Here is a 27,545-nt window from a genome sequence, read left to right on the forward strand (position 1 = left end):
ACATTAGGTTATCTTGCACTCCATAAGACACAAGTCAAAAGTGAACAATTAAAAAAAGCAGAAAGACAAGAAAAATGAGTGGGTAAAAAGGAAAAAACCCAGAAGACCATGTAAGAGAAGGAGTAAAGAAACAGAGCATAAAAAAATAAAAATCAAACATAGATAAGAATAGAAAGAAACAAAGGAGAAAAACAAGGCTATTGTCTGTGTAAGAGAGAGAGGAAAGCTCCCAAAGTCTGTCCAGATGAGGAAGATCAGAAGCCCATGCAGAGATGTGAGGCAACACATTGTCAGAATCATTTTTAGTCACATCTAATTATAGAAAAAGGTAGTATTTATACTTCTATCATAACTGATAAAAAACTGGGTATAGAAGGTGAGTCTAGTCCGTAATAATAAGAAAAAAATTGACCTGGAAAACATTAGGGACATTTTAACCTCTCAACATACACTATTGAAGAATTATACCAACACCTCAGTGGAGGAATAGTAGAGGTTGGCCTGATTGTTCAAAATTCTTCTCATGGATATGTGAAATTCAATCACAGAGTCTGTGAAAACCATAGATGTCCAGCTAGTATTATGAATAAAGTAATTTTACTGGTGATTTCAAGAACCAATAATAACACTTTCCTATTTTTGTTCCATTTTATATATTTACATCCAACAGGTTGTCTATTCTTCAAACATCCTATTGCTCCCCCCCCTTTCAACTAATATCAAAGTCAGATGGTGCATGGTCTTGCTCAAAATCCTACCCTATTTGTGCCATCCACAATGACATTTTCAACAGCTGCACGGGCTGCAATAGACTCAGAAATACCAGTCATTACTGAAAGCTTTCTCTTCATATGAAATACATGGTAAGTGCTTTTCCCGACATGAGATTTCGGAAAGCCAGCAGGGAGAAAATGGCATTACTTTCTTTTGTAAGCATTTTGTATTTCAAAAGTGACTAAAATTTCTACCAGGTACACTGAAAAGGCTACATGTGATGGCTCTTCCAGGAGTGAGGCTCTGTGTTTAAGCAGAAGATAGAGTGAGTGATGCTGCTGAGGTTCTCAGACCTCCTGGAGAGCTGGACAGACTTGGATCCCCGCACACTGAATAAAGACCTGAATGGACATGCAGTCAGGAAATCCAAGCCATATATATCTACAATACATTAATGTGCAACTTCTTTGCTTCAAAAGCGAGCTTCTATACCCCGTAACTATGGGCCCTAGCCATGTTACAAACAGCCAAAGTAGCTTAAGCAGTAATGACCGCTTTACAAAAAGTAACAGAGATGAAAAAAGGTTTTGGAGCACACCAATGACAGTCAAAGAGCAAAAATGCTCCTGTAAATGGGTATTGTTTTCCATACAATTCTAGGAAATAATGTCTGGCATACATCTTTAGATGTCTGCACTCCTGATCCATTTACTTTCTTTGCTTAAGAAGTGAATAAATAGTTCAAGTAAATGTCTAGCAGAAAATCTCCAGATAATTTTTAGCAACATTTTTAATATGTCAGAGAAAAAAGGCACTTGCATCACTGAGTGCTCAGCTATCCTTTTTTTTTGGTGATAGAACAAAATACAAAATAAACACTTTTCTGAAATCTTTAAAGTTCTTTGAAAGTGGAATAAAAATCTTTTTACAGATTCTGAAATACAAACAGAATACAAACAGAATGTGAAATAAGAAAGTACGATACCACACAATCATCACCAGCAAGCAATACTCCAGTTTCCCTTCTATTTAGAATATGAAGCATCTATGATATTTTTAATGCATACTTATGTTTTGGTACATATTTGCATAGCCCTGAATGTCAAAATCCATTGAGTTGACAGGCAGTAACAGGAACCTGTTAATGATACATAGTATTAATAAGAAGGAGGATGGTGGTTCAGTGAGTATTGGTAAATGGTGACTTTTGAATAGCAATCTGTGTACCATTGCATGGGAACAAGGAAAAGGACAGATCATGAAAAGCATGCTCATGCTCGCTTAGATTTGACTGATCCTAGAAACCAAACACGCAGCTATTAGACCAGCTTTGCGCACACAGCAAACACCCTAGAGTACAGACCACCAAGAAATTTTGAAGAAGAACTCTCTTGTGAAACATAAGCTTTAACTCAGAATCATGGTCCTGCAAAAACTAGTGCTTTTCAATATTAGGAACATCATTCTGTCCTGAGATGTACTGGAATATGACACAAAAATGTGAGATACAGTGCTTGACATCACTTCACTGTAACTAAGAAGAAAGAAATGAAGGTGACAGGATAGCACAGAATGAGAGTCATAATATCCTATTCAGTCTGGTAATGTATGTACATCACTTACAACAACTACATAATGTGGGATATTTCTAATAGAGTTTATCAACATTATAAAAGCATTAGAACTACTACAATGTATAGTTCTATACTTAAAAAACAAAATAGGAAGAATGGGCAGAATTTTCAATAGCAGAAAGGTAACTCTGAGCTAAACTTGGAAGTCTGGTGTTTAAGAAAATAATACTACCTGCTTTTAAAGTGAGGGTTCAAGTAGGATCTGATAATATTGTCAACCAAAAAGTTTAAAATGCTGGCTGCTACAAAAGACTGTTTAGCGGCCTACCCGCTAGTTAAAACTGGGGACCCCATGTGTGTGGTAAGTGAAATACAGGTGTCATGGAGATCAAAAACTGACAGATATAACTGACTAAAAAGGTAACACATTTGTACCTTGCCTTTTTTCCACTTGTGCTTTGGTGAATACTTTGGTTTTCATGCTGGAAAGCATGTCCACTTCAAGTCACTTTTTCTTTATACCAGGATCAATTTAAAGAATAGATCAACAACATGAAATAGAATGTCTACTAAAAGCAGAAACAGCAGATGAACTTACTCAAAACCAGCATATATTTGCTGTAAAGCACTCCAAAACTCCAGCTGAAAGGGAATTACTACTGTTATCGATGTGAAAACAGGTAGAAAAGGCCTTAGAACTGGCTGCTTTCACATTTGTGGCTTTGCCACTTCACTGAGGCGAAACTGATCTTTCTTTGATGAAGCATCACAACACAGACAAGAATTGAAAATGCAAGTGAAATAGGAAATGTTGCTCTGAACAGCTTCATACCAAATCAAAATAGATCAACTTCCATTTAAAATGGCTACTTCGTTTTGCACATTCATGTTGCTTCAACACCGGAAGCCACTGCGGGCCTGGATAGAAACACTGCTTTCAGGTCTCTCTTGGGCAGAAACTTACAGAAGAGTTAGTAGTCAAACAAACCTGGTCTCCCCTGCCAAAAAACCCGAGGCGTGTCATCCCTCTGTGCTGCAGAAACACCTTTGTTTTAACAGAAAACCAGTTCACTTTTAGAACAAGTGATTCTTGACCCATATAATAAGAAATCAAAGACCACTCATGTGTGTATAGGTCACACTGAAAGTGTAAGACTTTAAATTTCTTCAAAGCCCAAGGATAAACACAACATGCCGGCTTTACTGAGATCAGCTGGAGAACTGCAAGATTAATGTTTTATGCTCCTATTCATAGGCTTATCCTGCTCTGCCATATCCAGAGTTAAATTTCAAGTTAAATTGTCTAATCAATTTTAAAGTGGTTATGATACTCACTGCTGCAGCTGAGCCAACATGCTGGCAAATGAGTAACAAACCAATTTTATTTATATACACATAGACACACTTAATTTAGTATCCTCATTATATCTTCTACTTACATAAATTATCTCTGAATGGATAAAAAAGGCAGAAAATTCCCATTGAACATTCATGGCTTTCTCTGTCACTATTGGAAACAAATGATAAGACTTGGAAATTGATAAGCTTACACTGAAACCATTTGGAAAAAGATGGTTTTGTTGGGGTTTTTTTTGTTTTGTTTTTAATTTGCTTCGTCACTCAAAACAAGCTGAACCATTACATCTGCAGCAGTGGAAGGATGGTGGAGAACCACCCTAACACAACCACTGCTTGGTAGTTGCTAGGCATTCACAATCACTGAATTTTTACAATTTTAGAATATTTTATCATTCTTTTTCCTTAGTTTTAAAAATGCAGAACTCCACAGCAAGGCAAGGGAGTATGGACCTACTGATTTTTTTATTTCACAGACAAACTCTTTATGTTATCCACAAAAGAAATCCTGAAAAGGCTAATTTATAACCCACTCTCTAAGCATAGTTACAGCTCACAGAAGTGAGCTTTATGAAACTAGACCAATAAAATAATACATTTCTGGGTTCCTATGACCTTGCTTATAGATGTTTGGACTCTGATATTATCTTGGCAAATACATTCCTGCTATTAATCATTAACAATGGAAAAAAAATTAATCGAAGCAGTATGATACACATTTAATGAAGATACAGAATCCCTACACGTACATCTGTATTTCCCACAGTTTGAATGTAATTCATCATTTGGAAACATTAAAGAGATGGGTTCATGCTCAAAGGTTGTATACCAGACACACTGGAGTAGAACTCCTGAGTATTCAGAACTCGTGCGATTTGTACTCAGCAATCAAATCACACCCTCTTTCCCACAACTCCATCCATAACACTAATACGTTACCTTTCGCAGCATTAACTATGTAGCTTGCCTATGCAAGCATGAAAAATTATCCAGCAGTCAAGAAACAAATTCACAGAAAACAGAAACCGCAAATGACTGAATACAATGGCATAATAGCCATCCTTCAGCAGGGGAAAAAAATACAAATGTTACAGCCATAATGAGTGTGATTGCTTGTACTCAGTGTGAAGTAAACTTGTGAAATATTCATTCAACCACAATGATGTCTATTAAATCTGAAGAAATTAAAAGAAGGCAGGACCAGGTGAAATCCTTTTCTCTGCTGGAGCTGTGAAAGTATCCCTTCAGTAGTCATGGATGACAAAATATAGCTGTAAAAAATTACTACCTATCTGCAATTTAGACTTGGATACTGGGGGGACCATCAAAGTAATATAAGAATGTTTGTCACATTGCTCTCTCCCCTTCATGGGACTTAGATTCAACCAATTCAGATACTTGTCCAATATCTGGACAAATATTTTTTATTAATTTTATGTGTGGGGAAAAAAAGTAAATATCTAAACAGAATATGGAATAAAAGGGGGCCTGATTGAACCATCACTCAACCAAACTCAGAGCTGTCCTAAGTCATAGTGGAAGGTTACATATCACTGAAGTGATGTAAATACCCTTTATATCACAGAGCCCAAACCCACCAGGAGAGCAACCAACAGAAAAGAGAAGAAAGTGATAAAATGGCTTTTCCTTGCATTACTTTAAAATGTCTTGTCGACTGTGTTTCCTGCTAAGGCTTTGACCCTCTGTCCCTCAAGATGCAAATTACATCAGCTTAATGAAGTGTAACTTACAGTTTCATTTAAACCCATTATGAATCCCCCTCAACATGTATAAAAAGAATAGCCTCTTTTGGCTCCACACTGGAAATTCTCCAGTTGAACGGACAAAGACAAATCATCTTTTCTAAGTTTCTTTTTACTCAGGGATAAATGTTCAGCATCTTTAGAGTCATGTTGTGGGAAACACGGACATCTGATGCTTTTGGAGCTGAGATTTCAAACATCACTATTAAGCCTCTCCTAAGCTGCCAACACCATTGCCATGGATCTTTGAAAACATGTTCCCAAAGGGTTTGTAAAAAACATCAAGGCAGTTTGGGCTATCGGTCTGTACTTTGTACATCTCATCCTTGCATCTGAAATGGTTGCTATTAAGAAGTCTCTTTATCTGAGGAAGAAACTCATCATGTTTAATACGGTCTAGATTTAAAACAAAACACAACACCAACAATGTAGTGACTGTTAGTGATGGCTATTTCCAGTCACAACCCTCTCTTTTCCAGCTCTAAGTTACACTGAAACATCCTAAAAGCACGCTAGCCTATCTACCACATTCTCAGCTGAGAAGATGATTTGGGAACAGCAGTTTCTTAAACTTTAATTTCACAATGATTTGCAACATCAGTTTAAAGCCTCAGTTTAATTTTCCAGATGATGTACAAATAAACATAGTGTTAAAACTCATGGAATCTAATAATTCCGAAAGAATTTAATTGAAAATATGGAAATGTCACTACTTCTTAAAGTCAAAGCACTCATTTAACGCTCAATTAAAACTTGGTAGAGGAACAGAAAAGTAAATAACAGGTCCTACTCAAATTCCATCTGAAGACTGGCTGTCCTCTGAATTTACCTCTAGCAGCAACACAGAAGAAAACCATTCAAAACACTTTCCAAAAACGAGATTTTTTTGGCATTTATATGATGAAAAAAGGCTTTCTGATGGGAAAAAAAAAAAAGAAGATTGAAAACTACGTGATGTAAAACACATAATTTAAGGGTGACTATACAGACAATAAAGAAAACAAAGCCTGCATAATTTTCCAAGGTACTGAAGAACTTCTGCCTCTAACGCTGACCTGTGGCCCAGAATGGAAAGTTTGCTGCAGAAAAGAAAGCCTAGATTCAGTGGCAATTGTTCCATTCACCCAAACTGTGGCTGTCTGCGCTAAAGCAACCCAAAGCAGCCTCTAGGTTGCTGCAACTTTTTATGGTACGTGAGACACCGGGCAGCTACCGAACCAGCTGGGAATGCCAAAAGCACAAGGAAACCCTGGTGATATCCCACAACCAGCAACTGGGAGGAAAGCCAGTGGAACAGTCGTCATGCCACTTCTATGTCACCACAATTTTCTCCTCCACTGATGTAATTTCACTCATCTCGTTCACACGGTTTGGGGTTTATCTGGGCTGCTGTCATGCAGAAGACAGTGCACTAAGTGCTGCACTGTACTGTCTTTAGGACACACAAGATATTAACCCCTGCAGTTACTTCTGTGAAGTGTCAGCTCCATGAAAACCTAGGAATTTGATAAGGGAAATGTGACTAAGGTTTGTGAGCCAGAAAATAAGCAAGGTGAGACTGAACCCACATAGCACAAAACTAAAAGCTAACACTGGGCCCTTAACATATTCTGGGATGATATCTGAAAATCAAAAAATACATCGATGAGGATGAGAGGCATAGAGGAACAAACTATAAGGTAAAGAAATTTTTGAGACCCCAAAAGATCAGGTTTACATTATACACAGATACCAATAGCACAAGTAACAAACACACCAAAAGCCAAACAAAACCTTATAATACAAATCACATTTTTTTAAAATGTCACCTTTCTCAGATCTTAAAATATATCCATTGTGGAAACAGAAAGTGTTTCTCTCAAGTTAACATTTTCAATACAATGAGAAACATTAGCTAGGACCTTCTGAAGTAGAAATGTTTGATGAGAGGGGAACAACATCACAAGGAGCTCCCAGCTACTGTGGCATAAGACTTCCTCTTACTAGATACCAATACTAACAACTGAAAACAACTCATTTAGAAAGAGTAACTCTGATAAAATGAACAGAGACATCTTTAGACCTTCTGAAACAGAAAAATTTCTAGCTTTCCTTGCTAATTCAGCTGATTAGTTATATATCAGCTCTATAAAAGTAAAATGTTTATGATTGTAATTCTAGAAAACTGATATAGACTGGCAATATTTAAGTGCTATAATTCAGACTGAGTTCTCCAACTTACTGTGGAGTTATTTTATTTCCTAAAAAATTCAATAGGAGGGAGAATTCTTCTTTCTGTATAACCATAAAAAATGACAGGAAGGTGCCAGGAAATTATATATCGGCTGCATACTTTAAATTTAACTGAGCAAAAATACAATATCATGTTTTCCCCCTGAGCTCTGGAATTAATGGGTCCCTGTCCAACTGCTAGCTCTATAAAATTGTTTTGCAGGACCAGGATAATATGTCCTTACTGAGCAAATAATTAACCCGAATTTGAAGAACTTCAATGTTCACTGCAACACCTTGTCCAAGAGAGACAGTGAAATCACACAGAGGAAATACAAGTACAACAACGTTTATAAAATTATCAAATCAAGGCTGTTGTTCGTTAGGCCATGTAAGTGGCACTTCTCCAGGATAGCTATTCTATTTCAAAGTTCAACTTGCTATCCATAACCACGTAAGTAACATTTATACTTTATTTGTGCTTCTTTTCGTGTACAAAAAGTGAGTCAATAGTCTCAGACTCTTAAATGCCTCTCTCTCCTCTCCCCAGAATTCTGGTAATCTAACTCCAAATAAAGGTTTTTTGTATTTACATAAGCATATTTAAGAATATTTTCTAAATAAGTATCCCTGTAAAACCAATTCCTACATTAGATAAAGAGAGAATGCCTGGCCCTATAAATCCTGTTAGAGGGATAAACCCCTCTAAATCTTCTCGTTTCCTCCCCATGTTCAATACTACCGTTGTGCATTTTCTAGTAATATAATATGCATTCCGTCAAGAACTTCAAAAAAATAATTTTTAAAATTAAGCATTATTTACTTATAACATGTACATCTATATTAACAGAGTGTTTCTGAAATGTTCATATACATTTAGGTTCTCTTGCTACCTGCTTTTACCTCAAGGCTTAATTTAGCTGCTTCCACAGCACCATTTCCACAGTACCATTGACTTCAGCGGGAATATCCCACATTGCAAAACAAAGAGAACAAAACTAGACTCTGGGAGCACAATTGTAGCTTTAGTACAGCCGTCTTCTTCAGCAGAGAGGGTACCCCAAAACTGTGCCTACATAAAGCACTGAGCAATCTCCAGATTGCCTACTTTCTGTGTTAAAGAATTTCTCTCAGCCTTTTACAAAGGACTCGTTTCTTCCTCCATCTCACATGGAGAACAAATGTACTTCACAAGCGGTCCCATGATTCAGATAAGGAGCAGACCAATATCTCAGTCCTGCCACTGACAGCAACAAATGTGCAGGCTCTTAGTTCCCACTGAGCAGCGCCCCGCTCTCTCCCAAGCCTCGTTTCTCACTGCCTGCTGTCAACCACTGGTCTGATACCTTGTTCTGCAAGCAGCCTCTCGTTTCATGAAGACATCTCAGAAACTCAGCTGCTGCCTGACAGGAGGTGTAGTACAGCAACGGAAGGACCATGTATAATGTAAGAAAGGCATTCAGAACAGTCTTGAAGGTTGCCATTCGCTTGAATATTAACTCAGCTGAGATGACCATTAGCCCCTAGCAAAAGCATTTGACTATCATTTATTTTGAGATCTTGTGCAGATGGGACTTCAGGGGCTTAGTTTCCTCAAACGTGTATGTTTTCCATCAATGGGAATATACAATGCAAGCGTGGCAAACCTGACAGCTAGTAGTAGCAAATCAAGAGTTACACTGGTATATTTTGGAATACGATTATACCATCAGGACTGTAGGGCTTTGGTTTACAGCTCAAGCATTCTCTCAGTGGACATTGAATGCAACATTAGGTTAAATAGGAAATTACATTCATTTGTACAGAGAAGGTTTCTGTAATTAGTAAGCAGAAATTGAATAGTCTTATTATAACACTTCTGTGGAATATAAATTTTGGCTTAGATACAAAAGTCGATTCGTTGGGCCATCCTTCAAATTTGAGGATAATAAACCCCAAACATTCCTTTGCTTCTTAAAAATGACAGTAGACACAGTAACAAGGAAAAGCAGGAACAACATTCACTCCTGCCATAAGACCATGAATATCTGTGGAATTACACCTGAACAAAATTTTATACAGAAGATGCATCCTCTAATTCAAAAGCAAAGGCTACTCTTCAACAGATTTTATACACCATTCTGTGATACGACTTGCAATGACATTCATGTGCTGTATTGATATGCTGTGCTACTGTGGAAACCACTGATACTCTTACTATGCTGAAAAAAAAGAAAATACTAAAAAAGACCAACATCAGCCCTGGGCAGTTAGTCTCCCCAGGCTCACCTTCCATTCAGTGAAGAAAGGGCAGTTTCCTAAATCGGATAACCTGTGTACCTACAGCTGGCTCTCACATTTACCTTAGAATCATAGAATCACAGAATGTCCTGAGTTGGAAGGGACCCACAAGGATCATCGAGCCCAACTCCTGTCTCTGCACAGGACACCCCAAATTCACACCGTGTCTCTGAGGGCCGTGTCCAAGTGCTTCTTGAATATCACCAGGCTGGTGCCGTGATGCCTCCCTGGGGAGCCTGTTCCAGGGCTCCACCACCCTCTGGGGGAAGGACCTTTCCCTAATGCCCAGCCTAACCCTCCCCTGGCCCATCTCCCTGCCATTGCCTCGGGTCCTGGCGTTGGTCACCAGAGAGCAGAGATCAGCGCCTGCCCCTCCTCCTCCCCTTGTGAGGAAGCTGCAGAGCGCCATGAGGGCTGCCCTCGGCCTCCTCTGATCTAGGCTGAACAACCCAAGGGACTTCAGCCGCTCCTCGTATGGTTTCTCCTTTAAACCTTCACTGACTTCGTGGCCCTGCTCTGGACACTTTCCAGTAGTTTTATATCCTTAATGTACTGTGGTGCCCAGCACTGCCCACAGTGCTCGAGGTGAGGCTGCACCAGAGCAGTGGGACAATCCCCTCCCTTGCCCGGCTGCTGTGCAGTGCAGTGCTTGAATTGCAGTGCCGTGTAGTACCTGTGCCCTGGAGGAGTCTAATTCTTTCCAGATACTAGAGAAGGAGGTCACAGATGTTAAAAGCTAGCTGAAGTTACCTTTTGCAATTATTTCCTAAATTACATTCGTCAATTCTCACGGTGCAACAGCAACCTCTGATAATTTGCAAGATTCCCACTAAAGAGAAACAAGAAAAAGAAGATGAGGAAAAAACCAAGTATTACACTGCGGCCAATTTCTGAACTCCCATAGCAAATAAATCTACATCTCACTGACTCAGAAATATTCTCTGGGCTGATACTTTAAAAAGGATAAACTTTTCAAGAATAATTTCTCTGAGCTTTTGTGACAAATACCTCAGAGTTTTTTACTTATCCCCACAACATTTTTTCTGAAAGTATTAATAGGATCAAACATGTCAGGACTATTTAATCTTGAATGTGGATGAATATAATCTTGCTAACTGCAATTATAGCTAAAGTATTTAATCACTGTAATTTAATTAATTTTAATTAAAGATATATAATGCATTCGGTTGCATCATTAAACTAATTTATCAAAATAATTGTTTCCTCTTTCGTTATTACCATAAAGAAAATTCAGATATATTGCTGAGAGCTGTTCTTGGTTGTTATTAGCCAATTCTTCCAACTAAGTGCCAATTCTTCCTCTGATTTTTGACATATCCTTACTTGAAGAAAAAATTTAAGTAACATTTGGTAACACCTTCAGAAATACCTAAACAATTTAGAATAAGGTTACTGAAATCAAGAGGATTTAAGCTCAGTTACTTGAGGGCTTCTGAAGATTTGGCTGCAAATAACTAACAATTCATACTTATGGCTAAGAGTGAATTGTGGAGGCATATAAGTTTCACAAACCCAAAGCATAAGCCAAAACCTGACTGAAAATCTGATTAGCAAAACTTTGCACAGTGGCTAATACGGCAAGGCTGACCTTATTCCTTCACAAAGATTAAATTCTTATTGGATATCCTGAAGTCTTGAATGTATTTAGTATTTATACTTTACTCATTCAAAACTAAATCACATTTTCAGAATGTCAATAGCAGCCAAAACCTTAGACTTTGTGATAGACTGACCACTAAAATGGAAAAGGATGCAAGTCTCTTTTGATACAGTTATATGTCTTTAGAGTTTCCCGTACTCCTTTTGGATATTTTTTGGAAGAAAATTTTTATGAGAACTGAATGCCTCTATGCTTCCATAAAGTACCTGGTGTTCCACAAAGCTGGGCCACTATTAGCTATTTTTTCCTCTTTCCTTTTTCCATTTTTATTACACGTAAGTTGAAGAGAGTTAGCTCAGTAAAATACTAAGATAAACACACATATGTGGGCAAAAAATATAATTTTCATTGTGTTAAAAAAATATGGGAAATTATGAGAAAGGAGGAATTTAATTATCAGATAAAAATATGCAACTGGAAGGTTGTGAATAATCATGTGGGTACACATTTCTTCACTTAAGATTGGGAAAACTGTAAGACACTAAAAAACCACCTAGCCCAGAAGATTAAATTGACGTGCCATCATGCCTACTTCTCCCCTATCTAAGATACGCAGATCTACTGAGCCTACCGTGTTCTAAGGACCAAATCTTTGTGGTAGAGAGCTGAGAAGTGGTGGGCTCTCCTTTCATGATCCATGAATATCAAAACAAGCAAACTGAAATGGCCAGATAAGCTGAGACTGAGTACAAATACCACCACCAAACATCAGCCTCTCACTTCTCATCCTGTCTGCCGAGTGACTCACATATGCAAAAAGATATACTGATATACTGTTCCCACTAAAGTTCTCTTAGATTGCTTATACCAAAGACATGGTTTTATTTTTAACTGTAACTTGTCTTGTTGAAGCTAAACAAGCTTCTCTGGAACTTTCTATGGAATAAGACTTGCAGTGTGGCAAAACCAGCTACAGCTGCACTACAGCTCCTACTGGCACACCGTTGGTTTTCATGCCCCTGACCGTCAGAGCTAGGCTGGAGCAATTCTACTTTCTTGAAATCAAACAGGACGTTATAGTAGACTGCAATCACTAAGCCACCACAGTATTTACTACTAATTAAAGAAGTAATGCTCCCATTTTGTTCAGCACAGCAAGCTTACAGTACATGGGTGGTAAGTGGCTCTTCTCAGCATGTGTTGACTGCAAGATGCATTTTAAAAACAAATTTTAATTAAAACGAGTGTTTCTCAGCTGCTGAAAGGGAAAGAAGGTAATAAGAGATGTAAAAGGCTCTAAACCATCTTCTAGCTTAATTTAAATGCCATTTAAAAATTAAAATGAACTTTACAGCCACTTACATACACTAGAATTTGCATATAATGCATACCTTCAGTTATACGGAATTACAGATTTTTAAAGCAAGTAACTGCTGCAGATACACTACTATAAAAGCACATCAGTTTATCATAGGTACCTTATTCATTTAGGAGGAGAAGCCTGCATTGTCAGGTATTTATGCATCCTTATGAAATTCTGACCATACTTCAGGTTGTGCTCAGACCCTTTTGTGGTGTAATTTTGGGAGGATGCTATCTCAGTACTGTGTTGCTGGAAAACAGGGAGTGTTGTTTTTCAGCAGAGTCCCACCCTGTCGACTACTAATGGGGCAGATTTTGGAGCAGGAGGAGATCTGGAGGTTCTTATGGCATGGTTTTTCTCTTCTGATGAACAAAAAAGCACAGCTGCCTCTGAGACTGTGGAACTGCCTATGTTGCCATGACCAACAACGAAAGAAAACAGATCTCATAGATGAAGGAACTGACTGTATGACCCTGGACAAGTTGCTTGGGGCCAGATTCCAATCCAGGTTACACTGCTCTGGGTCACTGGCCTAATTGCTCCAATGCTCTTCATCTAACACAGTGTAACTGAGGGCACAGCATTGGCCTTAATCTTCTCCTGCTTTTAATATTAACTATATATTAGAGAAGTGAGTGGCCTTTCACGATTTGTGCTTTCACGTGTCACTAAGCAAAAGAGAGAGACAAACAAACACTTTCATTTTAGTTTATTACTATGAACCTCACACTCGTACTTGTTTACCTCATTCTTATTTGGCTGGCAACAACTTGTGCCATTTATTGCAGCTGTGTCGTAAAACAAAAAATGTGTTCTCTACTTCAAATTAAGTCATGTGAGTTCAAATCTAGCAAGGCAAGGAGAGGCAGACTTGTATTCATATGAGCTTTAATTTGACCTGCCAGTTTGTCTGAAAACTGCAACTGCTTTGATCCCACAAGGATTTTCATTTAAGACCCACTTTTCTTTCAAGCAAAGGGAAGCCCAGGGAGAAAAACAAAACTCATCATTTGAAGGGCAGCAGAGAGAACTCAAGGCTGGGGAACACAATTTTACTAAGCATTTTTCTTGAGAAAGTAGGGTGCTCAGCATGAGAGGGCTTTTGTAACTCACTGGATACCCTGGCAGCCTGCAGCATGAATGAGCATTTCTTTACTTCAGCACACTGGTAATTGCTGTGTCTTTTCACACAGATCTCTTATAAGGGCAGGGTTTGGCTCTGTTTTATACCAGTTTGTGCTTTTTAACTGTGATTTGAAATGTATTACGTATTCACAATAGTTCAGGAAATTGTACTCTGTAACTTGAACTATTTTTTTCTTAATTTAATTTTTATGCAGGTTTCAGACTTTCTCTCAAGCCCTGGCAATTAAAGGATATAGGGGTTTTGAGAGCCTTTTTTGGCAGGAGCTGGAGTTGTTCTGTTTTGTTTCATTTTTAGCTGGTTTCCTAGGGCAATGAAACATAGTCAAGGGCTTTGGATGTGGGTCTGCCACTGGTTGACTGTTGCTAATTTTTGAACCTCCAACAAGAGTAGAGAGCTCATAGATAATTTAGGTTGCTGCCAGTTCCATTAAGGTAGGCAAGCATGCAGAAATGAGAGACAATCCTGTTAAATACTCCCTATCAAGGGGAAGGCTACAAGGAGTTCAAGCCTTTCACAGATACTAGAATATAAAAATGACACAGCTATGAATACTGTAGTCAAAATAAACCTTTAAGCAGAGTTTTTTCTACGTTAGAATTCACCCCTCACTCAGACATAGTATAGCATATAGGCTGTGTGAGTTTATTAAAAGTCTTGGCTTCAGCTTATAATTTTCCTGTCCTGACAGTATTTGTAACAGCTCTCTCATGCAGGTTCTATAATGAAGATTGTCTGATGAAGAGGAGAAAACTCAAACTGAAGTTTTGGTGTACCTAAGTTAAAAGACACCTCTAACAATTCTGAACCATCAGATTCAAATCCATTGGAATGCTATGGTCCTAAATAGTTCCAGAATTGTTTTTTTCTAAAAAGCACAGCTCTGTTGGATAGTTTAAGGAGTTTCTGTTACAAAGTCTTCTGTAGTTTTATCATTTAGGCTATCATACAGTCATTGGATCATAACAAGTGATCAGTCGCGATCATGGTAAGACAAAATTGAATTATTACCTATAGAGGAATAGCTGCACAACCTACTACAAAATCACTAAGCCAAGTCCCCTTGGGCATTTTACTTAAAAAGAATTAATATTTAGATTTGCTTTTCATTTTCTGGATTTACAGTATTTAAAAGCATCCCAAGTAATGCTTTCCAACTCACACTCCCTACTATATGAGCTAAATATAACAAGCATACTAAAATATACTGAAGAATTTAATTTCACTGTATGGCTTCCATCTCCAGCATGGCACACTTGCATTAAGGCTGACAGCCTCACTGGACAGCCTAGGTGGTTTGCTGATGGTTTGCTCAAGGAAGCAACCCAGAAACCAGCTGAGCATTACAGAATATAGAAAAATAGAAGGGGGAGAATAAGTATTTTACTTTTCACATACAGGACCTGATTCTGTCTTCCTTGCACTTGTACAGGTATGAGAAAGCACAGAGTACGGGACATGTTCCTACTACACAGGTCATGCTGAGATGCCTGGCTACCTGATGTGTCACAAAACTTGAAATTAAACTCTCATGCTCTAGAAATAGAAAGGCTACTATACTCAGATACCTCTAAATCAAAGGTGATTTAAGAACCCCACGCTACCTAAACAGAATGACAAAGTGAAGTACGGAACCAACATATTCGATGGGCCGAGGCTCCAAAGCATGGTACAAAGCAGTTCACAGGCAGGAAACAAAATATACCTGGGGCTTCAGGTGCCTCCATCTAGGGGGGAAAAGAAAGTAACCTCTACACATGGGGAGAGGTGGGACAATCTACATGTGAAGCCTTACTGCTCAGATCTGTCCTTTCATGAAGGGTAAGGTGGTAGCTGTGTCATCAGAGCACAGGTAACACTGGCTAAAATTCCAGTATGTTCCACACAAGAAGGACAGAAATTCTCTGTGATGTAATGGATTCAGTGAGCAGATAGGCTTGGGGATTTTCATTTCCTGTGATTAGAGATATGCCTTGAAATTACATTGAAAGTGTAAAGGCTAGAAATTCATCAGACACATGAGCGCTCTGAAAGCCACCTGTTTACTACTGAGCATTTATATTAAATTACCAGCATAAATTCCATCATAAAGGTGTAAGTGCGTGATATTTACTTTATGTCATCAGACGCACCTTAGCAGTATTAAAATACAATCTGCTGCACTCTGTTCTTAATTTTATCCCTTAGTTTATAGAAACTCATGTGTAATTTCCCTTTACATAAGTTGGATTAAAAGGACCAACAACACAGCATGAATCACTCCACTGATACTTGTATACTAGGCTGGCCAAGATTGAAAGAGCCTTTTAACATCTTTTTATCCTGCTGATTTTGAAGCCCATATGTCTTCGACTATGAGTACACATAGATGAACTGCAAAAAACCCCAGAATAATATTTCTAAAATGATATTTCTAGCCCAAAACTGCAGATAGATGAAATCCAGACAAACCGCAACCTAAAGAGAAAAATTCCAAATTAGATGCCTATCTGTATGAGAGAAGGTAGATACACACAACAGAAGTTAGGAAAATACAGTAGTTGTAAGATCTTAATCGTGCTGCATTACGAGTGCAAATTTGTTTTTACACAAAGTCTTATTGAATCCAATGGAACAGCTCAGGGAATAAATTTATAGGACGCCTCTGACAATTGCAAACTGCAGAATTCTCCTAACGAGAGGGCACTGATATACAAAGCTTAACATGGGAATTCCTCAACTATGCTTCTCCTAGAGCTGCCAGCTGTGTCTGACTTAGGAGTAGGGGAGAAATAAACTCCAGGTGACACTCCATACTTGGAACCAAGAAAAAGTGCAACTCTGATAATAATCTCTGTCATTCTGCAGGAATGAAAGAGTAACACCAAACTAGTTTTAAGGTTTCCTTTTTTTGGCAGCAGCTAGAACTGTCAAGGCTCAGAGAAACTATTGTTAGGTTATAAAAACAGTAGAGCTAATCATTGTGTTTGAAAACATCAGTGCAAAACAGCTTATTCATTCAAGCATAAAACGAGAACGCTCTTTGAAAACAATAAAATAAAATTGATTAATGATTCAACTACAAACACCACTGTGAAAACTGATCCAGCTACAAACCCTACAACAAATTCTAACCAAACTTTCTGTGCTGAAGGAAATGTTTTCAAGGTCAGATAAAGGATGTATAACAAAACCTAGTGTGGAAACACCAGGAAGTGATCCTGGAGCAGAACTTTCTTTAGTTCCAACATCATAAACATTGCATTTGTTCATACTGTCCTATTAGCAGTGACACATTTTATACATGTATCATGTATTGACAATGTTAATACTATTTTTTCAGACATCGATAAGTTTTTGAAGAAAGTAGTCTGCAGGTAAAGTGCTTAGAACTGCTGTCAAAAGAGAAAAGAAAACAAAGTGGATGACTCTGGGCTGTGTTCATCCAGAATTAAATATAGCCTTCCAGGTCACATAAAGCACAAAAGGCCATGCATGCTGGCAGCACGGCAGACCTACCTGCCGTAGCAAGTGGACAAGAAAAACAAACCCAGACTCTAAGGACTTTTAAAGATTACCTCCTCAGTTGTGGTTAAATATGCTGGCAGTATTTCAGCAGCACAAAGGGAACAGAAAACTACCTTATTCATAAAAGCTGGGGCCTCCAAACCTGCTATATAGAGGCTACGAATAATGAAAGGTGGAGGAAATTACAAGGAATGGGTAAAGGAGGAGATCCTTCTAGATTTTGGAGGGGGGAAAAATGTTAAATTAATGAGGCAGAGAAGTCCCAGAAGGAAAACCCAAGGTCAGGAAGATAAGCTTCAGCAAGCCTTTGGAGGCAATTGAACACAATGATGCCTGTTTGGAACCCATTCAAAAATGAATGATGAAATACTAGAAAACTCTGAATACGAATGTGATATAGTCTCTCTTCACCCCATTTTACATGCCAAAAGCAATACTCTGCTTGTTCTAGAAGCTATGGCACTGGAAAGCTGCTGTAAAAGCTAAAGTGGCCTGTAGAGCAGACTGATCTAGGTTATACAGGCATAACTGCAGGGTAAAGAGTGAATTCAGAGAAGCGAGATCAGAACACAGCTCACCAGAGGTGGTAAAGCCATAAGATTAGTAGGCTGAGAAGAAAATTGCTACATCTCACTTGAGATGGAAGACGAAACAGATGAAGAGGATGCTAATGGCTTTCTTCTACTCAAGAAAAACAGGTTTTGTTTTTGAGATTTGTTGAATATATATAAAACTTTAAGTGAGGGGTTGACTTGGCATCCTGCTTCTCAGATGCTGGAGGGAGTAGAATTTCTCTTCCCTAAACAATTCCTCCTGCCACTGTACTTATTAAGAACTCCTGATCTGCAGGGCTGAACATCAGCTGGCCGAGATGAGACTGATACATGGCAAAACAGCAAAGGAGCTGAGGTGTCACCTGGGCTACCACAGAGCCTGTGGCTTGTATGTCACTAGTACTAGCCTGTATGCTAGACTACACAGTTTGTCTATGTACTAGTGGCTACCAGTCTAGCATACAGGCTAAATAAGCATCTTTATGAATGATCTGGAAAAAGAGATCACATTTCTATATTGCACACAACATTAAAATAGAAGGAGCTGCAAGCACAAGATGGCTTAGAAACATAGGCAGAAAATTATAAAATGGATTCTGTTACAGAATAAATAAAAGAACGTGTCTGGAAACTATAATCTGAAACAAACACAAAGAAGAAGGGAAATACATGGGAGACAGTAATGTTTAAAGGCCTTAATTATAACAACGAATAGAGAAATTAATTACAAAACCAGTGCTTCTGCATGTGAATCTGGCGTATTTACACGTGAAGTATTTTAGTTGCTTTACAAAGGATCTAGAAAAGTTTCAGTGAAGAATAACTGAATCAACAGGGGAACAAATGGAATACCAGGCAAAATTTAAATAGCTAATAATAAATAACTTGGTCAGTTATATAACAGTTAAAATAGTTAATAATCAATTACACAGTTTTGAGTGGCTTAAAGCTCTAAAAGGAGCTGAGGAGGGAGGAAGAAGGAAGGAAAATAACCCTAAAAATTAAATAATATAAAGGAAGAATGGGGATGACTACATTTCTTGACACAGGGATGTTGAATAGTCAGTTTCTAGTAAAGCCTAGCTGATTATTAGTGGCATCATTGCTTATGACACAAAACAAGACAGGATAAAATACTTGGCAATGGTGAGCTGAAGTGAAAGACAAGCAAATCATTAGTTTTTCTTCTCTTCCACAATTCTAAAAATCATTTATGAAAACTTTAAAGTAGTTATTTGGCTTTGTTTAGTATTTTTCTGTGTCCTAACAGTAAGAAATATTACATGTGAAAATCTTAGCCTTTGGCAAAAATGTAGACCTAAAATTATAAGTATTTTTCTTTACAACAAGAGAGCTTCTGAAGCTATGTATGAGATTTTAGCTCCTACCTGAAGCAGCATTATTGCTTGCCACAAAAAAAAAAAAACCCAAACCAAAACAAAACCAAAACAACTCACTATTTTTAAGTTCAGCCAGGTTAGACAAAATTTTATGGAAGAAATACATTTCTTAGTTGGCCATTCCGTCATTCAAATCCTAGAAGAGTGATACAGTTTTCATTCTGAAGAAAGCGAATTTCAATCTCCAAACTTGCAGTTGGGGAGAGGAACAAAAACAACAATTAATATGCCTCTGAATTTTGTGTCCTGTCAAAATATCACAGTTACAAGCACCTCTCTGTTATGCTGGATTCAAAAATATGAATTGCTTATTCTTGTGCTCTGAACTCACAGAGTTTAACCAAACACCTGTGCAAGTCCAGCCGTTCAGGACACTAAGAATTACCGTGAAATTTGAATCTCTCAGTTGTTTTTCACGTGGGAGTCTACCTAGAAATTAATTTTTTCCTCACCTCAGAGACTTACAGGATAACGTTTCAGAAATAACAGTGATACCACTCCGTAATGCCAAAAATGGGGTTTGAAGAATGCATCCAGAGACTGGATGATGCCACTTTATCCTCTCTGTTTGAAAGGCAAATGTGTACATGATATGGCCATGAAAACTCCCTTTTACAAACTCCAGAACTATCTTTCAGAATGGTCCAATAAATAATAATAAACTTCTGAAATAAATAAGAAATAAGAAAACATGAGACATGCTCAAATAACATGGAAAGCCAAAGATGCGAGTTGTTTACATAAGACAGAAATGACATCTTCGCTTGTATGAGGTAATGCTTTTATACAAGCTTGTTAGACTAAACAAATTTGACTGGGTGAAGTGTTTGGAAGGTGATGAGATTGATTATGCAACTGAAACTGGCCAAGACACCAGTTCTGGCTTTGATCCTGATATCCAAATACTACCTTCAAATATATGAAGTGAATGCAGAAAAACAACTTTAAAAGTGCTTTAGTAAGATTGTATAGTTTGAGCCATCAAGAGTTAGAAAACATCAGAATGAAACATACTTGAATAACCTTAAATTGGCCCCTTTGTTTGTTCAGATTATGATATAGTCTTTAACTACATGATTACATACTATTTTTTCCACATATATTCTGACTCATTCAGCATACATAATGAATAGCGAGTACATAATGAACTATTTTCCTTGTAACAGCTATTTGCTGTTGTTCAGTGTGTAGTCCCAGGACTTATTTGCTACACATTATTCGTATTCTGCTCTGAAGACAAAATTATGAATTTCATCATGGGTTTTTACATGCACCTCATGGGTTTTCCAGGCTTTTACAGTGCCTGGCTGCTTAACAAACATTCATTAGTCTATTCTGAACACATCTCTGTGAGGGAGGCAATAATACTGCTTCCATGTTACACATGGAAAACTGAGGCACAGAGAAGTTAAAAGATGGTTACTCACTTTCAGTGTCTATTTGAGGTGGTTAACATCTCTTTTCTCAAAGCATTTAGCACTGTGCTTTGTTCAAAGTCCTACTCTCACTGAAGTCAGCTGCAGCTGTTGACTCTTGGTACCCCTGAAGTCCTGACACCATGGTACCAAGATCAAGCACCCAGAAAAGCACAAGTAACAAACCCCTTCAAAAAGTAGGTAGGTCTTGCTCAGTTCCATGAAGAAAACCTGGAACAGACTCCAGGTTAGAATTAAAGTTCTCTTTCCATTCTTTCTTCCCCGCCTTGTTTACAATGTGCCATTCAACACCCCCAGTATTCACTGCACAACACTAAACATCCCAACACCATGCCATTTCTGCACAGAGAACCGAACTTTCACCATTTCCTAGCTTTCAGTGCTCAACTCGGTAACCTTAATAACCCATCATATGTCTGCAATTTCTTAGGTTTTAGAAAATAACAACTAAAAAAAAGATTAAAATTCTACTTGTGGCTTCATATCAGTTCTCATACGGGTAACCTGCATGCTGGAACATTTAGGAGCACAGCAACAGGCACAGATGCTACCACTTGAGCTAATGGGCCAACCATCACTGGCTGCTGGTTGCAGCACCAGACTGCCGTCCTTCACGCAGATGAGCACTGGAAACAGATGTTGCATTTTGCCAGTGGATTTTAGATCTCTTTGATGGCAAATGAACAAGGAAAGTTTGGTATTCTGTGGTTGTGCATGGCTTTGGGAGATAGCACGTGCTGACACTCACTAACCTTTCCCTGGCTGTCACACCAAAACATGGCCACTTCTGCCCTGTTCCTTGAACTTGTTCCTGTCCCACCCCTTCTTCTACTCCCCAGTCACACTTCAAAAGTCCTGTACTTTATTCCTAAGAAGTCCTTTCAATCCCAGTCTCTTTGCTCAGCAAGTCCTAGTTCCATTCCCTTACTCCTAACCACTGTGGTCCAAACTGGCCAGTACCCCCTCCACATTCTTGTATTTTCTGTCTCTTCTTTACAGACAGGTCTTCAGGTTTACTCTTCACATGTTTCCAATTCTCATTCCATCCTCGTTAATCCAATTAATCTAATCTGGGTGAATGCCCCCTCATCTCTTTTCCATTTTACTTCCTGGGATACCTTGCCTGAACCTGGATTACCTGTCTTGCTCCTTCATCTACTTTTCCTATTCTCATGCAGGGCCATTTCGCCCACTGCTGCCTTCCCATGTAATCTAATCCTCACAAACATCCCCAGCTTCTAATTCTTTCCTGTTCTTCCACCCTTGACCAGCCACTGCCCCAGTCTCTATCAGCACCAAGCCCATCTGCCTTCAGAGCTAGTTTTCTTGCCACTCTCCCCAGTCCACGTCTCTGAAGTTCCGAGGTCCTCATTGGAGGTTTGTTGCTCTGCTTTTCTCCTTTCTGCGTTCTGATAGGAGTCTTCTGTTTTCCAGCTCTCTACGTCGACCATAAGAGCACAGAAACCAGATGACAGAGCCGCTGCTGTCATTCTGGCAGGAACCTGGCAGCCGAAGCCCAGTATCTGCAGGGGGAGCACTGCACAGCTACAGTGTGGAGCTTTGGGAAATTCAGCTGCTAAAATCTAAGACTGTTCTACCAAGTCTGTGGAAAGTGCAGTTTTTTCAAAGGCTTATGATTTTCTGAAATCAGACATATTTTCATAGAATTGGGCTGCTCATGGCACAAAGGGCATCCCTCTACTAAAGGTTTAATCCCTAGGTAGGGCTAATACAAATTTTATAAAAAGGTCACCAGAATTTTTACCACAGATTAAATATTCTTGTCTGGCCTAAGTTTACAGAAATAGAGCTGCAACGTTCAAACACACTAAAGGAAAATAACAAATTATTCACTTTTTCCTATACACAAAGTGAGTTCAGCAGTGTTTTAAGGTACTACATGTTAGACTGTGCAATAGACTAACACTAAGCTGTGCAGGTAGACCCACCTAAAATAACAGGAAGAACTAATGCAAGATGTATTTGTAAATAACAGAGAATGCTGAAAAATAGAGGTGATAATTGGCTTTATCATGTTGTATTCACTTTAAACCAAATCTTACCAGGTGTTTTTATTTAAAAAAAAAAAAAAAACCCTCCAAAATGCTCACATTAATTTTCTTTTATTTGACATCTGTAGGCTTTCTAAATGGTCTTGATTCAATAAGAGAGATGACAATACTTGTAAAAGAACACTGAAAGAAAACAGAAAAAAACCTAAAAATCTAAAAATTATTGTGATATTATTAATTGTTCACTCTCCTGAATTTCTGGCTCCTGCATATACCTCCATAGGAGGTATAACCCAGTTTTCTGAATACAAAATATTTCAATATTAATTCCCTCACCTTAGAAAACAGGAAAAATATTTTGTTATCTGCATATGTATTCCATTCCTGCCTATGTTTATACTGCAGCATTGCCTGCAATTCCAAATGAAGCGTGCTGCAGAATTTATCATAGTTGGATATGTAATATTATAATTTCCTTGGCTGCCTTTACAGTTATTACAGCTTAGAGATGATGGACATTTCCAAAATATTAAGATATATCATACTTTCAATTCACTATGGGCAATATATTGGTATTTATCACAAAACTTTGATTAACCTCCGTGATGCCAAAGTATCACCTTAAGAACTACATCTTTTACAACAAAGACACCCTAAAATAAATTGTAAGTATTTATAATATAAATGCACTAACTAAACCCACATGCACAATTAGGGATCTAAATGTGTTGCATATACATTTGCATGCTTACCTAGAAAGTTAATGCCCTAACCTTTCCTTACTTGTTTTCATGTTCCCATTAAAACATGCTTTTTGATACATAAGTGCCACCTGTAGGAAATACTGAAGTATGCTCAAGTGCAGTCTTGTGCCAAATTAGGCACCGAGTTGCATATTTTACTTGCCCAATACAGGCGCCTCCTTCAGAGATTCAACCATGTATCGTAGGAAGCAATGACCCTGTATGATAGTGGCTTTCTTAATGAAGATTAGTTTGTAAAGCCAGATCTCCAGGAAAGTTGTTGTTTTCCAGTGAAGCCTACTTAAAAGGGAATTCAAATTAAAACCACTATATATGCCATTTGCTTCTCTATATGACACTATTGCATAAAAATCAAGCAGTGCTTAACTACAGTATCTTGAGCCAAATAGAGCCTACTATGATTAACATGGAGTACTTCACTACAATTATTTGGCATAGACAAATATGAAGGAATGCATAATTTATCCATTATCATTTCTCTCTAGTATTAATAAAAAGAAATATACATGAAAAAGTGTTTTAACCAAAGAACAGTCTAGCCTCCACTACCATAAATGTAGTTCAGTTTCTCTAGGCAGTGAGTTAGGCATGAGTGGATGGAAGTGCATATTAGATCTTAATTCAAACATTAAAAAATTCAAAGAATTCCCAGGGCAGCTATAAAAATAATTACTGGGAAAAACTTTTCAGTGCCTGTCAATTTCTGAAATATTTCAGGAAAAATAAAGACCTTACAAAAATCCAGCATTAAAAATATGAAGCCTGTCTAGATAAAAAAGTGAGGTATCTCATCACAACTAATTTCTAAAATAATAACTGAGAAAGCTGGACTGCCTCTTCCTATAACCATCACCTATAACAGTTTTGCTCCAAAAATATACTCAGAACAAGGAAATAGTTTCATTAATTCAACAGTACCATTCACCAACGCAGTATCTCCATTCCTCAGTATATTTACCAGGTAACACAAATTCCACACCCAAAGCACATTTTGCATCAAAAATTGAGAAGTCATTTTAGATAATTCAACACTACATGAGAAGAGGAAAGTAATCTGATATAGGAACACAAATTACATGCCACTCTACAAGAAAATATTTTTTTGTTGTTTGACTATCGGTTTCTCCATTCAGTTTTGCCAGTCGTAGCTGTGCATGTAGTTGTACAGTCTCTTCTACCACAGTCAGGCACGTATATTTGTTTTAGCTATCCCTCATCACCACCTTACGTTTATTTAGCTGGTTGCTTCGACCCGGATAACCTTTAATACCTGCACCTGCAACTCCAAACTCAAACTTGGCCTGTCAGACGGCCTGGTCCGGCAGTGCCCGGCCGGGGCAGGGTTAGGGCCAGGGCTAGGGCAGGGTCCGGGGCAGGGACAAGGTCCGGGGACGGGGCAGGGGCCGGAGCGGGGCCGCCCCCCGCGCCCCGGGGCCCGCCGCCGGCGCGGCGCTGTCCGCGGTGCTGAACCGCCGGCCCCTCCGCGCCCCGCACAAGCCACCCGCAACAAGTTTCGCCGCCAGCCCACGCTAGCCGGCGCGTTCCTCTGCGTATTTTAAGCACAGGGACCGATACGAGGGAGTTTAGAGATGTCGGATAACAAAAGAGCCGCCAGGGCCGCCAGCCGGTCCCTGCACCCGGAGCCTCCGCAGCGCCTGCCCTAGCTCTCCTCGCCTCTCCCAGAGCGGGCGGCGGCGTCCATTCCTGGCAGGGGCAGGGCTGCGCAGCGGCTCGCCCAGGGCTGAGCGCACCGCCACGCAAGGCACGGCGCGGCGAGCGGCGGGCTCCCCTCCCTTCCCTCCAGCAAGGTGCAACCTTCTCTTTTTTCTTTTGTTCTCAGTGGCAGGAGGGTGGCGGCGGCGGCAGGGGTGGGGAACACTTGCACCTACAAATACATGGGGGATAACAAAGGACCATACGCCGCGGGGATTAATTTGCATTAACATCCATGAGGGCAGCAGCATCTTGGGTCTGCAGGGATTAGCCGCGTCGAGCCCGGACTTACCATCCCTATCGCAAAGCTGAATCGCCTCCAGGCTCAGGTTCTTGATCACCTCCTCGCAGGGGCTAGTGGGGCTGCTCATGGTGTGCGCCAGGCGCGGAGCCTCCATCGCGCCCCTCGCCGCTCCCTGCAGTCGCTCCGCCGGGGCCGGAGCCGGGGCTGGGGCCGGGCTGGGCTGGGCTGGGCTGGCCGGCTCCGCGGCGGGCGGGCGGGCGGGCGGGCGGTGCAGAGCCGCGGGGCAGCGCTTCCCGGCGCCGCCCGGCTCGGCTGGGCTCGGCGGAGGCGGGCGGGGAGCGGATTTGTCACCGCAGTGAGGCGGGGAGGGGGCGGCAGAGAGGCGCAGGCTGATGGCACCCCGGCCTCCGCCTTTAAAGGGGCCGCCGCCGCCGCAAAACGGCGGCTCGGCCCGCTCCGCTCCCCGCACCACCCCTCCTTGTGTAACAACGGCCCGCCGAGCTCCCCCTGCCCGTCCGTCAGTCCGTCCGTGCTTCCCCCGGCCCTTCCCTGCGCGGGAGGCGCCGGCGGGCCCGGGAGATGCAAACCCGCCCGTTTAGGCGCCGCCGGGCTCCACCCCGCGGGCACAGCTGCCCGCACCTGTCCTGCTCGGAGCCCTTTTCCCTTTGTCACCAGATTATTCCATAACCCAAGGAGAGTCGTAGAATCACAGAATCATCGAACCATTAAGGTCAGAAAAACCTCTAAGATCATCAAGTCCAACCATCAACCCAACACCCCCAGGCCTCCTAAACCATGTCCCAAAGTGCCATGTCTACATGTTTTTTGAGTGCCTCCAGGGATGGTGACTCCACCACCTCTTTGGGCAGCCTGTTCCAATGCCTGACCGCTCTGTCAGTAAATAAATTGTTCTTAATATCCAATCTAAACTCCCCTGGTGCAGCTTGAAGCTGTTTCCTCTCATCCTATCAATAGTGACTCGGCAGAAGAGTCCAACACCCATCTCGCTACAGCCTCCTTTCAGGTAGGTTAGAGAGTGACAAGGTCTCCCCTCAGCCTCCTCTTCTCCAGACTAAACAACCCCAGCTCCCTCAGCTGCCCCTCATCAGATTCCTTCTCCAGACCCTTCATTGCCCAGTTGCCCGAGTCTCATCCTTGCAAAAACCCCAACAATTCACGCCTATTAATCCCCCTTCACTAAGCATGCCATACACCACAACTGCTGTACATAAATCATGCTAAATTGCCAGGGCTGTGTGCATTCACCTTGATCCACCAATTATGCAAGAATTTGAAGAAAGAAATGTTATTAACTGTTAAATTGATAAAACAAGAAAAGCTGGCAGAAGGTTATAGATGGCAGGACAGGGTACAGGAATGAGTCGTTCTTGGCTACCTGCTCTACACGCTTTCCTCCTGCTCTTTTTGTGGCAAGGAGAAATAACCCACAGCGTTCTGGTGCTATTTCTACCAAGCTTTTGTGGAAAGTAAGATTTTTATTTTAATTTTTATTGTATTTTTATCAGGGAGAAACAATTCCATCTCAGTTAACAGTTTCAGGAACAAGAAAGGGGCCAGAAAAGGAGAAAAAATAAATAAAGAGCAGTAGGAGAATAAATGAAACCTTGTGCAGCACAGCGGCTCCCTCCTTGCCACAGGGCCACTGGCTGGATGAAGGAGCAGCCTCTGGGCCTCAGGGGCTGTGGGAGCAAAGCACGTTCTCCAGTTTACAGACTGACTTTGGGATCAAGCTTGTGGTGCTCAGATGGGATCACTGGTCCACAGATTTCATCTCATTTCCTACCGCACATCACAATAAGCATTGCTGGCACCTATCTGTTGTTTCACTAAACCGAAATTGACAACATTTGGCTGTCCATTTTGAGACA

General features: G+C 40.0%; 1 protein-coding gene across 2 annotated transcripts in view; it reads right to left on the bottom strand.

Moving 5' to 3' along the window:
- The window catches only part of PHYHIPL (phytanoyl-CoA 2-hydroxylase interacting protein like), a 60,070-nt gene that overhangs the window by 12,112 nt on the left and 20,413 nt on the right, over positions 1-27,545 (bottom strand). The window contains exon 1 of one of the 2 annotated variants that reach the window (XM_064464781.1): positions 25,705-26,139. The exons of the other annotated variant lie outside the window; for it this stretch is intronic. Coding sequence (XP_064320851.1) covers positions 25,705-25,810 — 106 coding nt within the window. The 5' untranslated portion in view covers positions 25,811-26,139. Of the gene's footprint in view, positions 1-25,704; positions 26,140-27,545 lie in introns of those variants that run through there. 2 annotated transcript variants of the gene reach the window in all.

Source organism: Phalacrocorax carbo, chromosome 13 (assembly GCF_963921805.1).
Source record: "Phalacrocorax carbo chromosome 13, bPhaCar2.1, whole genome shotgun sequence".
Classification (NCBI taxonomy): domain Eukaryota; kingdom Metazoa; phylum Chordata; class Aves; order Suliformes; family Phalacrocoracidae; genus Phalacrocorax; species Phalacrocorax carbo.